The 17779-nt window shown below is 38.6% G+C and overlaps 1 protein-coding gene across 24 annotated transcripts in view; it reads right to left on the reverse strand.

Annotated features, from left to right (window-relative positions):
• Positions 1 to 17779, reverse strand: part of NRXN3 (neurexin 3) — a 991793-nt gene that overhangs the window by 632539 nt on the left and 341475 nt on the right. For 20 of the 24 annotated variants that reach the window (XM_026849892.1, XM_026849889.1, XM_026849878.1 and 17 more), the window contains one exon: positions 16507 to 16533. The exons of the other annotated variants lie outside the window; for them this stretch is intronic. In XM_026849892.1, coding sequence (XP_026705693.1) covers positions 16507 to 16533 — 27 coding nt within the window. The remainder of the gene's footprint in view (positions 1 to 16506; positions 16534 to 17779) is intronic. 24 annotated transcript variants of the gene reach the window in all.

Raw genomic sequence — 17779 nt, forward strand, 5'->3', positions numbered from 1 at the left:
TTACTGTTCTATTTTCACAAACAGATCACTCTCCCCTCTCATATACCTCTCATGATTCCCTAGGCTTTTCAAGACCCAGTGAAAAAAATGATTGCTCTCTACTTTTAGACATTTTAAATTGACCTTGTCAAAATAGTTTCTTTTTTTTATTTTTAGATCTTTCACCTTCAATTTATTATTTAAATATCACATCTTTTTAAACCTCATCCAAGAACATATTTCATTCTTTTGTGCAGAAGTCACATTATGATTCTTCTCCTGATAAAACTTGTCTTTGTGCTCCTGATTAAAATTCAGAAGGAATATTGCCTTTTTGCTCCAGTAAGAAGCAGGATCAGATTCCCATTTCATGCGTGGCACTAGGCCCTATATATATACATATATATTACTTTATCTATATATGTATCTCTATATAGAATGAAATGCCAGGAGATACAATTAAAACCAGTAAAATTTTGATCAATCCTATAAAATTGATAATCACATGAACATTCATGTATAACATGAAAATGTCTATGTCACAATTATATAATTAAAAAAAAAAAAAAAAGAAGAAGAATTGACTTCAGTGTCATCTCAATTTCCAAGACAAAAACCTCACCAAAGCTTCAAATTTTGATGTCAGTGGTGTTTTGCTGACCTCCTGCCACTTGCCAAGGAAAACAACAGGAGCCACAACTCTAGACATTTCACTGAGTGCAATGAAGAAAGCCATCAGAACAGGCATTCAGTCGCAGCTGAAATTACATTTCCCATTGTGTAGGCCAAAGGAAAACTACTCTGGTGTAAAACTCAGCAGACCATTTCACAGGGCAAACAGATGGTACTGCTATGGCACAGGGTTAGCATCACCATCTAGCTTTTATTTACAGAATTAATTATTTTTTAGGACACAAGCAAAATTTAGCTTTAATATTTCTTCTTACAGCAACCAAGCCCACTGAAATTCTTACGGGCATAATTCAACTTCCCTTTTGCTATTCTGATAGAATTTTTCAAACTTAGGTCAAAACATTAACAAACATGAGAAAATCCCCACGTGTATTTAAACTTATTTTTCTCTATCACATAGAGAATTTATCAAGAGTAAGATCAGTGTTATATAAAGGGAGCATGGCAAAACAAGTACAATCACCATCAAAACACGCTTTAAGTATGATAGACAAACCCAAGTAAGCAAACCTTAGCTTTTGCAGACTCTAACAGTTTAAGTGAAATATTACTTCAGCAGCAGCAAAATGCTAAGTTGACTGCAGTGTTGAAAAGATCTATTAAAAAGTTCTGAGCAGGACCAGAGTATGCCATGTATGTAAGGTAGCTATCTAGTTCTGACATGTAGTAATGAAAGAAGCAAAATATCATCTATGGAGAATATCATAAACCAGGTAATCTGTTACCCAGTCTGCACATATTTCAGCAGTCCAGAAGAGTGAGATGTGTAATCATGTGCAAGAGCAATACCATTTATTAATGATAACCTCATTATTCCATCCTAACTATTCTGCCATTTTTATGGAAATTATGACTGAATCTGAAACAGAGTGCATAAATCCTAAGCCTAGAAAACTGTACATGGTAACCACATTTCTGAAGACATAGGCAGTGATGTAAGAAACAGAGTTATCTCTTTCAATGTGCTGTTATGGAAACGATCTACAGATGCAAGCAATTCAAAGGAAAAGAGAGAGGAAACTGCTAATAACACAAATATTGTAAGATTTGATTTTCTATGGATGGAACACTACACACTTATTCTTGTAAATATGTCCATATCTTCCTGCTCATTTAAGTTAATTTTCTTTATTTCAGTTTAAGCTATCATTTTTTCACTGTTTCTAAGTGTGGCATTTTTCATTGAATTGATGAGATCTGTATCTAAATAACTACATCTAAAATTACACATATCCCATGGATGTTCATCTCTTTCAAGAAATTAATTGCCACACATAAAAGGGAAAAAATTTACTTGCCATGACTCCAGTAAATTGTACCAGCAGGACAATCTGGCCTTTAATATTTTGGAAAACATTGCATCTTACAGAAGTTTATTACTGTAATGTTGTGGGTAATAAACAAGAATTCATTATTCTGGTACTGATGATATTAATGCCATTACTGACATTCATGACTTCAGATCCTAAAGGCTTCTGGCAAGCAGGTGACTATTATTAGCTACACATTACTGGAAAGCTGAAACACAGGTAAATAAATGACTTGCCCAAAGTCTTGCTACTGCAGAGTTATGTAGAGGTTATTATTATCTGGAGACTGTTGTGGTGATGTTGATTTGAGAAGTCGATCAAAGCCTCGATGAGAAATGTCACAGCAATGATCCTGATGATCAGCCAGGAGGTGCAGGTGGCTATGAATTGCCCACTGGAGGAAGGTGACTTAGCTTGCAGCTCCAAACCATTCTCTAGAAGATCTTAGTCTGATTAAAGTCTCAACAGACTAAATTCTGACTAAATTTAATCACTAGACTAAATGTGAATGCCCATACACTCCCTCTATGCCTTTTATCCTTGTTACTCAATTGGATAATAAAATCTTCAGAGCAGCTTCTGTCTCCAAACTGTTCTGTAAAAATACATGGCTGCTTGGACATGGATAATATTCTTATCAGCAAGAACTGAGACTAGGATGTTCTGTGTCCAAAAAAGTGGTGCTTAATATCAAAACAGAAGTAGTAATATCCTCTGCCCTGAGGGCACCAAGAATATGTTTTTATCAAAGCCAGGCTAGACTACCTGTCCACTATGTCAACACATTGGTATTTCTCTGGTGTTAGAATAGATATCAGGTAGTAATTGGGTTCTGGATATAAACTGTTTCACCTACTCAAACTGCCTCCTCCTCTTGAAATATGAATATTCTGGTCTCTTTTGCCTGTGAACATACAAAAGCTGGTCACAGGAGAATGCTGTGGAAGTGAAGTAGAACTGGGGAGCACTATCTGGGATGCTAGATTCTGTCTCTAACCACTGTAGAGATCCCAGAAGCTAAGACAGAATTCTCAGTGATTGAAAAAAATAATTTTGAAGTGTGGGCCAACCAAACAGGAAAGGAACTGGGACAGTGGACTGGCGACTAAGGAGATTTAGAAACAACTGTCTCTGTAAAGTAACAGTTCCCACTGAGTTGTACTGTCACAGCACAATGGCACCTTGTGGCCTCTTCACTTACAGTGAAGAGTTTACAGTCCTAAACCAAAATCAAGCAGAACAATGTACAACACTGTAATCACCACCTGATTTTCTGCTGTGAGATTTTCCTCACTCAGTAAGAACTGACTCAAACTTCCCTAGACTTTGATGCTTAGGAAATAGGTGTTGGGTTTGTTTTCACCTCTGTATTTGTGTAGCCATGGAAACTGTATGCTAGTGAGTTTGTCAGTACTTCCGTTAATTTTCTCAGAAAAAGCTGATCTCGAGATGTGGTTTCAATGCCTTTGGGAAATCTCTTCCTAGATTTTCTCCTCCTCTGCCCTTGCAAGATCTGTCTAAGTTTTACAACGGATGTACTGCAGCTTCAGAAGGCCTAATGCTACCTGGAAGCAAAATATCTGGAACTATTGTCACCTGAGGTAGAATGTGAGCAGGGGTTTTTTTCAGTACTGATACAGTTATCAGTATTCACAGTTCATGGATATTGTTTTATCCTTAACAGATCAATTTCAAGTATACTTGTAGTCTGAAAAGCAGCTAAGCACTTTCCCTTCAATCAGTATACAGCCTGCAAATTTACCAAAAGTGCATTCACACACAAACCCTTCTTACACAAGTAGAAGTTGGATCCCTCAATATACTATTAGTGCAGTGAGGTAACACAGTGAGTAAGAACACATGATTTCTCTTTGCTCATACTTCCCTCTCTGCTAGAAAATGTAGAGTAGCACCAGGGCTGAATAGCTGCCACAAAGCTTTCCCGCACTGCCAGAAGTGCTTGGATAATGGTGCTGTGTTAGGGCAGGGCTGAAAGCCCATAATGTCACTGCTACTGCTTCCGCATAAAATGACTTCACACTCCGTCCTTCAGTAATTCCATGGGGATAGTAACACCACAACTGTTGCAGTCTTGTAAGGATTAAATCATCAACATAAGAAGAATACTCCACAGACTAAAATATGCTTAAGAACTCCTAAGAAAGGATTTTTAATTTTGGGCTCAAATCTCATCCCACTATGAAACAGAATCAAATATCCTTTCAGTGCTGTGACCGACAAAGAGATGCCAAAACAAAGCAATGCATTACCTTGCCCAGTTGCAGATGAAGCTACCATTCCCCCATGACAAAGGGAAGTGGGCCAAAATATTTTTCTATACATCCCTCCGTTAGTTTATCATAACTGCAGTTTTGTAAGTATCTATAGTTCTAGAAGTATCTCTACGTTCTTCTCTACTCCCAAAGCTCTCAGAGAAGTGATGTTTCTGTTACATTTCTGGCCCAGTCGAAAAAGTGAAAGCAGAAACCTTATATAAAAGCATGTTCGTGTCTGGTCACTGAGTCTAAACATGATGCAGATCCCCAGGAGTAAATCTGTGACGAGTTAAAACACACATTTTTGCATTCAAATCAAAGTAACTGAAAGCCTCAGCCTTCTGAAAAATTTATTAGTTTGGGATCATGCTGATCTCATGGGAAAATCTGATCCGTTAAGTACACTGTATGACTCAGACGCAACTGGCAATAACCCCGCCCACATGAAGACATACCTGTTCCAAGAACTCACATTTACTTCATTCACCTCACAACAGGAAAAAATGATACAGAATATCTCATCATATTTTCAGTTTTGAAAATTTCTCCTTAGTAGTTGGTAGTGGATCTCTCAAGGACAAAGGGCAAAGATTTGATTCTTCACAAATGTTTAGCATCTAAAATCCTGTGAAAGTTAACAGGGACTGACTAGTCTCACTACCTCTGCAAATCAGAGCTAAAGCAGAAAAAAACATTTTAATAACCTCCTAATGGACTGCTGAAAATCATAGTTTCAGAAATTGAGACAGAAAGATAGGCTCTTTTCCCCTTAACACACATAAGTAATTGACAACATTTGAAAAATATAAAAAGATGTTCAAGGAAGAGGAATAGATTTGTATTTTAACTCTATTTGTTGATTTAGTTCACAAAACTCTATTTGTGAACTAGACAAAAGGAAGTATCTAGAAGGGCAAAGCAGAAAAATACCTCTCTCAAAATAAGGAAGAAGTATTTCCTTACAATACATCAAAGTTTACCTGAAACAGGGAAGTATCTTTTACTTTTCTGTTACCCAGAGCAAGGGATGTGGCTAGCACCCATTTAGAAGAACACCTTCCCAGAACCCACCCTCTGCACACATACTTGGCAATTTGGTAGAAACATTCTTCAGCCCTTTGCCTCTCTAAAGAAATCTCAGAGCCCAAGTTTCTTTATCCTGTTTTCAAACACTTCCCTTGTCAGCCACTCTTTATGCAGTTGTGAAACACACTGATTTCTCAGGTTTACCCTGACTCACGCTCAAAAAATGTCAGTCTGGTTTCATGAGAAAAGCAAAGCACAACATCTTTCAGAGATTTTTAGAGTAATTTTTTTGTTATAAAATGAACATCAGATGCAATTCTAATATTAGCTTAAAACAGACTGCATCTCTATTAATTACTCCAACTAGGAATTCTTAGACAGGTTTCAGCTGCTTCAGTTGAGGGTTTGGCTTTAACATCATGTCTCCTAAGTGCTGCCTTCAGTTTTCACCTCTGTATTTACACATGGCTGCTCCAGTCCATTACAGTCAAGTTTGGGTTAATGTGTTTTCATGGATTTTACCTGAAATCAAGGCATTTCAGTACTTAACCATGGAAATCCCTTTCTGAATTCATGCCTAACCAGTTAGGAGAGGCTGAATATCAGTTATGCAAATATCACATTTTTTCCAATAGGTGGGTTAAATATTTTCCCTACCTTCTCAGCTTAACTATGTGTCAGCTGCCCCGCATCCACTCTAGGCTGTTCCTACCACGTGGGATTGTCCACATATTCATATGAATTATTAGAAAATACATCAGTTCTATACATATACTGCGAAACTTCTGATGTGAGGAGCTGTTAAACATTTCTATAGGTATTTCATATGATATATTTTAATAAGGATACTTATACAAGCACACTTATTACTTCAAGCCTGATTTTAGCTTTATCGCTGGGTTTCCTGAACCTTACTTTTCAAACCAGATGCAGGTGCCAGAAACAAATGTTTTAAATACAGTACATTATGTGGATTTCAGCCCTGGAAAGGAATGCTGGAGTTAGGATGGTCTGATTTGCTGCAGCTGTCAGAGACACAGAACAGTAGTGCCTGCTACAGCCCCCCAGTCCCCATTCTTGGGCTATGAATAGCATTTAAGCCACAGAGCTTCAGCTCCATAGCATCAGCTGGTTTCATCTGAGATGAAAAGGAGTAACTTAAAGGCAGCAGAGCATGTGGTTGTTTTCTGTGCTGATTAGCAATGGCCTGTGGTACAGTTCAAACTTTGAAAAAGTTACTTGCTTCCTATGGAACATAACTAATACGGTAGCCCAGCGCTACTGTCAAGAATCTGTTTGCATTCAAGTCCTTTTTCACACAGCTCTGCCAATGAACATAATCTTCCTCTTTATTACGTTCCACAAAGCACCCTGAACATACCCCTCCAACCCTTTCACAGGTGGGAAAACAACAACCCAAAGACAAAATTATCATATTGCTTTGGAAATACATTTAGGCTGCTCAGCATATGAACTGAGAATAAACTAGAAAAATCTCCAGCTGCACCACAAGATGGTGCTCATCCCCCTCTGTAACAGGCAATGGTGTACCACCAGAGTCAAGAAAAGTTTGTTTGAGCAGGGTACTGATAGCCCCAGCCTAAGCACACACAGACAGTTGGGCTCATAAATGATTGTCTCTATGAAACACTGCTGGATACAGCATTCCCTATAAAATACCGCTGTGCTGCTGGAGGAGTCACCCAGCCAGTGAGAAATTGCAAAAAATACCACTGAGTGAGTCTGCTGAGCTGGAAAACTGAAATCGACCACACTTGTGGCAAAAATCTTGAAGTTTGGATAACCTTTTCAGTTCATTCAAGAAAATAAGCTCCATGAGTACTATGCCAAAAAAAAAAGTAACAACTCCTGCATTTTCATATAGTTTTTATGCTGCTCTATCTGCTCTGCTGCATTTTAATATGCTTGAAACAAATCAAAGTGTGACCAATGAGAGAAATATTATAAACTTTGATTACAATGAGAACTCGTCAATTTTATTGGCACCGCTTTCAATGGCAATGAAAGTTTCCCTTAATCTAAAATGATCCTAAGTAGCAAAATACCATAATATAATAAACTGGAAGCAACAAACTTACACTCTTCCTAGTATAACAAAATGTGGAACTAAATGAGGGTAATTTTCTGCCCATTGGAGGGAAGAAAAAAAAAAAAAAAAAGCAGTGATGTTACCACACATCAATATGTTGGCAATTCTAGGACTACAACTGATATTTTCATGAGAGAGAGCAAAGCCGTGGCAGAATAGACTATGGTAACAATGTAATTAGTGTGTATGTAATTACTGTTATATTATAATGGTAACTACCAGTGTATAGTTTGGCCAACTGTATTGGCCAAAACCTCAGTGGTCACCTACAGATATGCTTCTTCCCTTCCTTTCTTGTATTGAAGTTGACTCAGAGTTGTTACATGATATTTGACACACTAATCGAAATGATGTCAGCATGCAAACGGTTTCTTAAAACACAATTAAACCCTTACCTGAACCTACTCTTGCAATAACAGTTAATTATCATAACAACTTCCCTGTTGTTTTGGGTTTTTTTTCTAAGCTTGTTGGTGATTCTCTACTTCAAATTCTTGAGCAAACAAAAATAATAAGATACCCTTGGATGATTAAAATTGTACTTGGTGATTTGACCTTCAATTCATGATCAGGCCTGGATACTGTGAAATTCACCAAGAGGAAAAAGCCATTTTTCCATAATGAAATGTGCATGCATGACTGTTTAATACAGAAACCACTGAAGTGACACAAATCAGAAAGATATTTAACTGGGAAAATTACTTGAGAACTTCTCTCAGGGTTTCTAACTTTTCACACTCAGAATGAAAATGTTCCGCATATTGCATTTTCCACTACCTAGAAAACGGTTTATGATGATATAAAAAATCTTCACCACTAATGAAACACATCTGTGGTGTTTTGGCCAGGTTCCTTGTGGTATCGAGTCTTCCCATGCATTGCATTCCCTATGCACAAGAGAAGCAAGATGTCAACAATTGTTTCCTTGGCCCTGAAACCTCAAGAATCAACTTTTCTTGAGAGAAGATAAGCAATTAGAAAAGAAGATATCACTGCCAAAAGGTGTGCTAGGGGCAAGTTTCCAGAAAAGCAGTAGTCATAGAAGCTTGCCATATACATCATACACCAGTGTGTACCAGCTTGACCAAGTGAGACTCTCTCTGGGAGAAGGGTTCTTGGTCTCTCTGACTCATTCTGTCCCTGCACAAACAGTAAATATTTCTAAGGTGCTTTTTTCAGAGGCAGACTGCAAACCTGCAGCTCACCTTTCCCCAGCTCATTTCAGAGAGGCCAGTGTTCAAGCACAGAAGCACCAAAAGATATTTTTAAAGTAAACTTCTATTTTATTCCTCAAGCACCTGTGTGCAACTGCAGTTCTTTGCTCCCTGAGAGAAATTTTCTAGCAGTAGTTCGTTTTGCCAGACAAATCAGCCTTTCAGTGCAAAATACAGGCAGTGTAATGGGTCATGGTGGTAGAAGGACAGTAGTAGTCATGGGTCATGGTGGCAGAAGGACAGTAGTAGTCACCGCTGAAATAGGTGGGTGGTGTAAGAACTCTTAAGTGTGGAAAAATCTCCCAGCTGTGGAAAGGCAACTTTTCTCTATCATTATCAACCTTCTCACTATTTATTCATGGAAACAGTATCCAGTATTTAAGTCCTAACACAGTCCTCATTTGATTTTAAGATGGTCAACAGCCTGACACATCTTAACCCTGGAAACCATACATTTAGTACTGCTACATAGCTCCCTGATATAACCACTCACACAGCTTGTTTCCTCAGACTGCCTTGGGTAGGAAAAGGAAAATCAATGAAACAGAAAAAGAAATGACCAAATACTCAATGCCTGCACACCATAGATGACACTGTTTCAGTCTACTTTTGGCCCTCTATTTCACTGGAAGGCAGCAAAAGCACTGCCTTTTTCAGTGTTATAGCACAATGTCCACAAACTTTGAAGGCTACAGTTGCTTCCTGAGTGTACTGTGTCTGGCTAGGAGTTAATTTTCTTCATAGGGGCGTGCATGGTGCTATGTTTTGGATTTGTGAGCAAAACAGTGTTGATGGACAGACTGTGGCAGAGTGAGTGAGCAGCTGTGTAGTGCTTAGCCACCTCCAAACCACTGAGGGAAGTGCAAATGATTACAGCTGACCTGAAAGGAACAGAAACCAATTTATACAGAGAAAATGGCCAAAATAACAGAGAAGTATACAAGTTTTTCTGTCAAGGCCTTTTTCCCCCAAGCATCCTGGCTGAGATCCTGCAAACACTGCAACAGGAAAGGAATCAAGACATTCTGTTTTTCCCCAACTACACATGAGAAAGGAAGTTCATATTATAAAAAGTGGTGGATAAGAGAAAAATATTTCTGACCAGCAACTAGTTAATTCAATGTATGATTAAAACAAAAACCAGCATCACATGACATCAAAAGTTATCCTACCCACAAACTTCTTCCTAGTTTACTCCAAGGTTCACCCAAAGAATCTTTCTCCTCTGGAAAAAAAAAAAAAAAAAAAAAATCAAAACCAAACCCCATACCTAAGCTTTTCATATTCCATAATCTTTGTTATAGCACCCAGAATCCCAATATTTAATTGGAATTTCTAACATTAAGTAATCCATATCTAGCTTAGTGACTGACAGGGTGATTGATATGGTTGTTTTGACTCTGCTCCCTTCACAACAGTTCTCATTTTAAGTTATAATACCATGGAAGGAGTCAGAGGCTACAGGAATTGAAAATTCTATATATAAAAATGTACAGCACAAAGACAATCTTTCAAGAAGTGGTGAGGAGTCAAGAAAAGCTGCTGGGGTGGGAACAATAGCCAGTAAACTGGCATAGCTGTTTTCCAAAAGCGGTTCATTGACTCCCGACAGATGATTGCTGAGTTTCCACGGTTAGTCTCCTTTCCCGTTAGGTCCCACCACAGCAATTTAGTTAAAAATAACACAGAATGCATTCTGCCAAGCTCTGCTTTCAACAGCGCCATCTCTTCAAACGGATGACCTTAGAAGACCTGCTGAAGTGTCTCCCGGAGCACTAGAACTGAAGAGTCAGACTAGAGACTTTCAAAGGATGTGACAGTATTAAGCTGAAAGATGAAGGCTAACTGCTGCTAAGAGCTGAGGCTAGCTGAAGTCTAGTAAACATAGACTTGCATTTGTAGTCCAGATTTATGTCCCCTGAAATATTCTAGGATGCAGGGACCTTGTGATATTGCAAACTGCAGTTTAGGATTGCAGAAGTTAATTAATTATGCCAAAACCTTAATCTTCATGTCACTGTCTGGATTAGGAGGATTAAAGTCACTGTGAAAAGCTTGTGCTCATTACAACCAGTGTTCTGCACCCAATAAAGCAAATCACTAGAGCCTCTTTACCAGTCACTCCTTATCCAGTACCTGCTGAGCCTTAAGGCTCACTGATTTGGCCTTAAATTTACTTATAAGGTAGTACCCAACATAGCAAGCGGTGTTTGTGCTGATTGGTGTTTGCTTTTTAACTGTTTAAAGTCTCATTAGAGATGCTCTCTCTGGGTTTTTCTCAGGCAAAATTAATTACATATAAAATACACACTTCCTCCTAGATCCTAAAGCATGAGTTTCCAGTTTTGTACCAATGTTCTTTGAATAAAAGAACAAAGTGGATATTCTGGCAATTACAGAATCTAATCTACAGAAGACATATTGTCTAGAGGGCACTGAAGCAGAACAGCTTCTTGTATATGCTTCATCTCTTTCCCCTCGCCTAGATGGATGTCCATGTGGAACCCAGTCCCAAAGGGTCTTGTCCTCTCCATTGCAACTGGTAACTGCATGGACTTTGTCACTACCTTTTTATAACAAGCTCAGAAGCACTATTTTACTTTGTAGGGGTACCAAGCAACCTCTGATTTGAGATCTTAAGTCAAGAGGTTTTTTCCCACTGGGAACTTGGAGTGGACTTGAATCAAGCAAGTCTGAGACAAAATACTTCACTTTGTAGTAGCTGCCACAGGGAAAAGGAATTTATTGGGTTATGTGATAAAGCTCCTGTGTGATGTGCACACCCACAGGTTATGTGATCTGAATGCCCACAAAGGAGCTCAGAGAGACAGCAGCAGGAAGAGGAGCCCAAATAATGTCTTCCTGAGTTACATCCAGGCCCATCACAGGGGCCATCAGCCCCTCAGAGGCCCATCTGCACAAGCCCAGAGGAACACAGAGGCACAGTGGCAGGTGGGAACAGAAATCAAAGACCCCTGGGGAATGAACACCTTGTCCAGGCCTCTCCCAGGGCTGTCCCAGCAAAGCCATAATCCTCAAGTGTCCAAGCATGGTTACAGGACCTGGCTGGGTCCTGTGCCTGATCAGTGCTGTCTGTCCCACTGTCTTCATATTAAACTCCTTTTTAACTATTCTATGGGTCTCTATCCTGTGCGCATGAGGGTGTACAAGGGTCTGAGTGCAGCAACTAGAGTCAGACCATGGGTCAGAGGGCCTGTACATGCTGCCAGAGACTGGAATGAGAGCAGACCTGCAAGTGTGTGATCACTAACAAAGTGCCTGCCAGGAATACATCTTCAACCTCACTACAGGGAACAGGGAGCAGGAGTAGCCTCACCTTTCTCAGGCTGTTAGATCCAGCATGGTATGTTTTACTCTAACAGAATTCTTAGTTTGATATCTGACAAAATACATGGGAGGACTGCTGTTTCATCATCTGACAGAATGAAAAACCTTCCAAAGACAGGTTTGCTCCCTTCCCTTCTGCACTGCAGCAGCAGCATGAAGCCAGACCAGGACCCAGAGTCTGAGTCTGCTCACAGGTGAGATTGGTCTCAGCTAGGCTGTACAGATGCTACAGACACCAGCTTTGCTTTCACCATTACAATATGACATACTAATGACTCGTCACTTTTTGACTGCATAAGCATTCATTTCTTCGTGATTATGTTTAAATGGAGTCAGGAGATACTAGAGTCACAAATATGATGTGTATGTTTAATCATACCTCTTCACTTTCCAAATAATGTTTTCATGTTAGAGTACTATTAAGCTTTTATTAAAATGACAGCAACATCACTAGGAATCAGATAAGTGCACTTGGTTTTACAACATTTTGATTAGATTAGAGTTAGCATGGCTTCCTATTTACTTATGAAGATATGGAAAAAGAAAACTTTAAGCCTCTCCCAGACAGTTACACATCATAGGTTTGGTTTTTATGCTGTGGCAGTGGCACTTACTAAAATGAAACATTAACATTGCATTGAATTAAGGCACTGAATACAGTAAGCATGGCAACTGAGACGGGAGAACCAATCTCATATTCTAGCTGTCTTCTATCATCCAAATTTAACTGGATCTCAAACAACATACTAACTGTAGAGCCTCATAGAGACACAGGATCAACTAGCAGTGATGAGCCTGTGATTTTTCAACCTCTTCTATATGTGCTTTTAGCAACAGGTAAGAGAAGAGGATCAGGATTTGCCGAGGCTTCACAAGTGACATGAAAATAGGTAACGGATTGTCTGGTATGTTTTAGTGAGAAGGGCTCATTATGAAACAGTAAGTGATAAGACATAAGTATTCACTGTCTCAAAGGCAGCTACTTTTGGAAGATCAAACTTCTCATGAAGGTAGTATCAAACTATGTGACTGTTGACACACCACGTAAAAGGTTTGGGAGAAGAAGAGAGAACTAGGCCAAGAAAAATAATACAATCAGTATCCTAGAAAGAAATTAAGGACTGGATGCCTTTGAAAAAAATGAAAAAAAAGCAGAAAGCCAGATTTTATGACACAAACTATAAAACTATCACAACAACTTTAATTTTCTTTAAAGTGAACTACGTATTTTAAGAAACAGTTTAAAGGGGAAGGATCAAAGAGCTACTCTTCTTTAGGAAATCCTATTTAAAAACCAAAAATATATCTATGCAAAAATATAAGGATATTTATACTTATTTTCCTCATAAACCCAGCCAACAAAATTGTGTTATGTGTATGTCTGCTTTATGTTGATGAATCATTCAGTGCACCTTCATGCAGTGTATTTTGGGATCCTGCTTTTGGTTGTGCTGATTTTACACTCTGAGGAAAAGAGAGTTACTACCCAGTTACACCTTTGTAAGCAGCAGCACTGTTAGGTCCTTCTAAATTCAAACTGTCAGTGCAGAAACAGGTAAGAACAGTTTAGGTATCTTCAAGAGTGAAAGGAGAGGATGAGATGAGTATTAAAATAAATACAGAAAAAGTAAAATACGTTCCTATTCTAGGAAATGATGTCAATCTTCCATTTCAGAACTATGAGATATGACAGTGATGAGAAACAGTGATAATGTACAGAAGAAATAGAAGACAGTATTTTGCATCAGATATATAACAACTCAAAAACATGCAAGCAAAAAGCCCTCAATTCTTAAATGAAAATTAAGAGCAAGTATATAGAAAATTAAATGCTTACCTGGGAAAATATACTAGACTCTCAAACAGCATGAGCTTCAGTGCTTGCTGCAGTAGGCTCTTTAACCTACACATTACACAAGACCCCAAAAGTACAGCTCTGTTTACCTTTAAAGCCATGCACCAGGTCCCTTCTATTCAGTTAGCAATGGTGACTGCTTGACCTGAAACCCTTCAACTGATTGGGAATCCCATTTGTCAAGTTACTTTAAAACACTTCTGACCATTCCAACAGACTCTGGCAGACCCATCTGTATGTGGAATAACTCCCTCTGCACAGTGAAGTGATATTTTGTCTGCTCCTGCCTAACCACATTTTATTCATGCAAGAATATATGGGTTTTCATCAATCAGTTCTCAGCAGATTCTCTTCAAGAAAGCAAGACAGATGACCAGAGTCATTGCAACAGGCAGCAACAAAACAAGGTGTTGGAGGGTTGTTAATTTTCAGTGAAGTATCATAAAAAATAAATTAGGAAAATCAAAAGTGTTTAAAATAAATAAATAAATACAAACCTTCAGAGGAAGGCTGTATTTAAAAATGCAACAGGCTCAATTATTAAAAATGCATGGAAGCAAAATGAATCAAGGTACTTTGATGCCTATGGGGAAACTAACAAAAGCATTGGATTCAGACTGTCTTCCCACTGCTCTGATTATAGGATTCTCTTTCCCCTCTTTTTCTTTTTTGAATGTTTTTCCCAATTACTGCTAGATTTTGATTTGCATGAAAAACAGACCATTACTCCTTGCTACTTAAGATGATTTCCTACCTGAAGATAGTCTTCCATAGCTAAGCTTTTAACAGCCAACTGTCATTAAAAGTTGAAGATGGTAACACCACCAGATTGTTGTCCTGTACCAGAGGAAATTATATGGATGCTCAGATGATACACATCAACAAGAACTATGGCACAAGTGTTTAGACAGAGTTACAGGTGCCTAAGCAACAGGAGCACATGAACTCTTACAAAGAAAAATATCCTATTTTTATGCAAATGTCCTCAGCACTGCTGGGTAAAAACTGTCAATCTCAGCTAACAGAGACTCAAGACACTTCTTCCTATTACCCACTCTATCTTGAAAGAAAAACAGTGTTAAAACTTCGAAGAGCAAAAGGAATTCAACAACAGGTTCAAGCTTTGAGTCATACGGGACTAATCCCACATAGCCCTGCAAAAGGGCTGAAGAAGGCTGCAGTTCTTGATGTTGTGAACTCACAATCAAGCTCACATATCAGGGCTCACATATAAGGGCTCACAGCTGGAATAATCACACATCGACCAATGCTTTGGCTTGTCCCTGGCTACAAGCTCCCAGGGACCACTTCCCAAGGACAAGAAACTAATTGCTTCCACTTCCCTGCAAAGTAGGATCTCAATCAGCTGGCAGTGACCAAGAGGGAAAGCTGATCTATTATCTGCTTATGTGTGGGTTTTGTTTTGGTTTTTTTTTCTATTTGCAGACACAGAGAACCTCTTAAATTTTGCAAATATTGTACATGGGGGAAAATCTCAAACCTCTCTCTGCTGTCTAAGACTACAAACCTACTCTTAGTCCAAAATCATGGCAAAGCTGTTAAGAAACTGCTTTACAGTAAGATTCTCTTGGTGCTGCTCCATTTAGCTCTGCCACCTGAAAGCTCTATGTTTGCTTTTGGGGCTACAACACACTTCTTTCCACCTGCCTGCTAGCTTGGATATGGCTCACTGGTGAGCAAAAAGACCACTGCCTCTAGAAAACACACAGGACCATCCTCATCTTTTAATCCCTTATAGCATTTCCAAAGTGGTGTTTATCCTTCCATACATCTTTCCATATAAAATCTAACACAGAGGATCTGCCAGTTCAGGAATCTGGTTTCAAGTAAGATAAGCCTCAAAGAACACCTGAGAGTTAAACAGCTCCATTCTTTGGGAAGTGCTTTTTACTTTTGAGTCCTACATCAACCAGCTCTTTGAACTAGAACAGAAAAGATTTTGTTTCCTCAATCAGTCTAGAATTAGACATGATCTTTCACTATTATTTTTCAGAGATTTTTATAAGCCTTCTTCCCTGCTTTTACAGACTGAAAGGGATCTTCAGTAACCCAAAGATTCAACTGGAGTTTACTGTAGAAACCCAGGAGTGGTAAACACTATATAAAAACTTATCACAGAACTCCGATAATATACTCAAAAGCTAAGATCTAATTTTTCCTTCTTCTATACCCAAATAAAAATGACTTTGAATAAATACCAGGTTAAGTCGTCACCATTCTGAAATAAAGTGAGAGTTTGAGGTGGGTTTGTTTTGTTTTGTTTTTTGAATATGCATGCCTTTTTTTTGTAGTGGAGAAGTGCATACAGTACCTGTTGTTATTCTTATGTGGTTCTTTAAAAGTTTTCATAAAGACAACAGGTTACCAGTGAAATATAATATCAGCTCATCAGGTTCCTCAGGTGCTCTTCTGCAAAGCTATGAAATAACAATTCATCTCCTCCTTGGAGAAACCTAACACAAAATTTTCACATACAATCACCATAAGGTCTTCCCTCCTCCCCCCAGCATCATATTCCACCCAACCCTTCAATTTCAGATGGGGTTTTTTTTTAAGAAAAGAAAAAAAAAAAAAAAGGAAAGAAAAGAAAAACAGCTTATAAAACAGCAAAGAAAATAAAGTTATTTTAATATATATAGAAAGAGAACAAAATGAAACTTGAGGGAAAACTTACTGGCGTTACAGTTTATCCTGATACAGTCTAGATGGGGAAAAATAAATGAAAGATGAAATTGCATCCTTCAAGGTAACAGCTGCAGACATCCAAAAACAATCAGTCCACCCTTCCGGGGACAGACACACGCAAAGATATGTGGCCATTTTATACTTATATAGAGTCTGTACAAGTTCAGGAGTGGGTTTATATGTACAGTATATTCTACATAAGTATCTGTTACATAAATATATATATATATATATATACTCATACATATATATATATATACACATATGTATAGAGAGATATACTAATATACATATATATCCACATGTTGACACAGAAAGCTATTTTCTTTTTATAGAAGCCTGTGTATCTAAGAGTATCTTCTACTCCAGACCATGAACTGATGTGAATTACAATGAAAAAATTAATAATTAAGGCACAAAAATCTCCCTCAAGATGCAAGTCATACTCCAGTGTCATTTTGCTTTTTAAAGACCTTTACCAATTTCTCTAAGAAGCTTGAAGCTCAAAGTCAACCTTTACACTTGGTTTCTTTTGAATTAATTCATATTGTTATTGCATAAATACACCATCTGTCCAACACAGAATACCTGTAAAATCAGCCTATGAGATTCATTGGCACAATATTTAACCCTTTCCAGCTCTCCCAAAGACAGACCCTCTTCTTATTCCCCCAATGCTAGCCCAGAACACTTTTTAATATGTGCACAGACACATTTGACACTGTCCATTCAGGTGAGGAAAGGGTTAATATACTGCCCAGTTGTGTCCTATCATAAAATGGCCACTTGCAAACAGCTAACCGCACGAACGCCCAGCCCAGATTTCAGCTAGTTCTGGAGGTTGGGAATACTTTTGGGTTTTTTTTTGCTTGGAATGGGGAAGGGGGATTTCTGTCAAAGGTCCCCAGCCCTGCCAGTTCCTCAGAGCCCAATCTCGTCTTGCTGTCTGAACACTAAGATTGAATCAGACGCTCCTAACGTTCAGGAAGAAGACGAAATGGACAGTGAAGTGGCAGACCTGGGAACATTTGCTGGCCCTGCTTCATTTAGAGGTTCTAGGCAAGGGAGGGAGAAAGAGGGGTACATGGAAAGAAAAGAGTTATGTTTGTGGAATCTAATAAATGGTAACTGAGAAGTCTGCACAAAGAAAACGAGTTGAGGTGAGGCAGCTGAGCTAGAGGGCTTCTGAGCATTGCTTCTCTCATTTAACACATTAATGCTCAGCATATCTCAGGATATGACCCAAAAGAGGATCCTTCATT

This window comes from Athene cunicularia, assembly GCF_003259725.1.
Source record: "Athene cunicularia isolate RWA chromosome 5 unlocalized genomic scaffold, athCun1 chr5_part1, whole genome shotgun sequence".
Classification (NCBI taxonomy): Eukaryota; Metazoa; Chordata; class Aves; order Strigiformes; family Strigidae; genus Athene; species Athene cunicularia.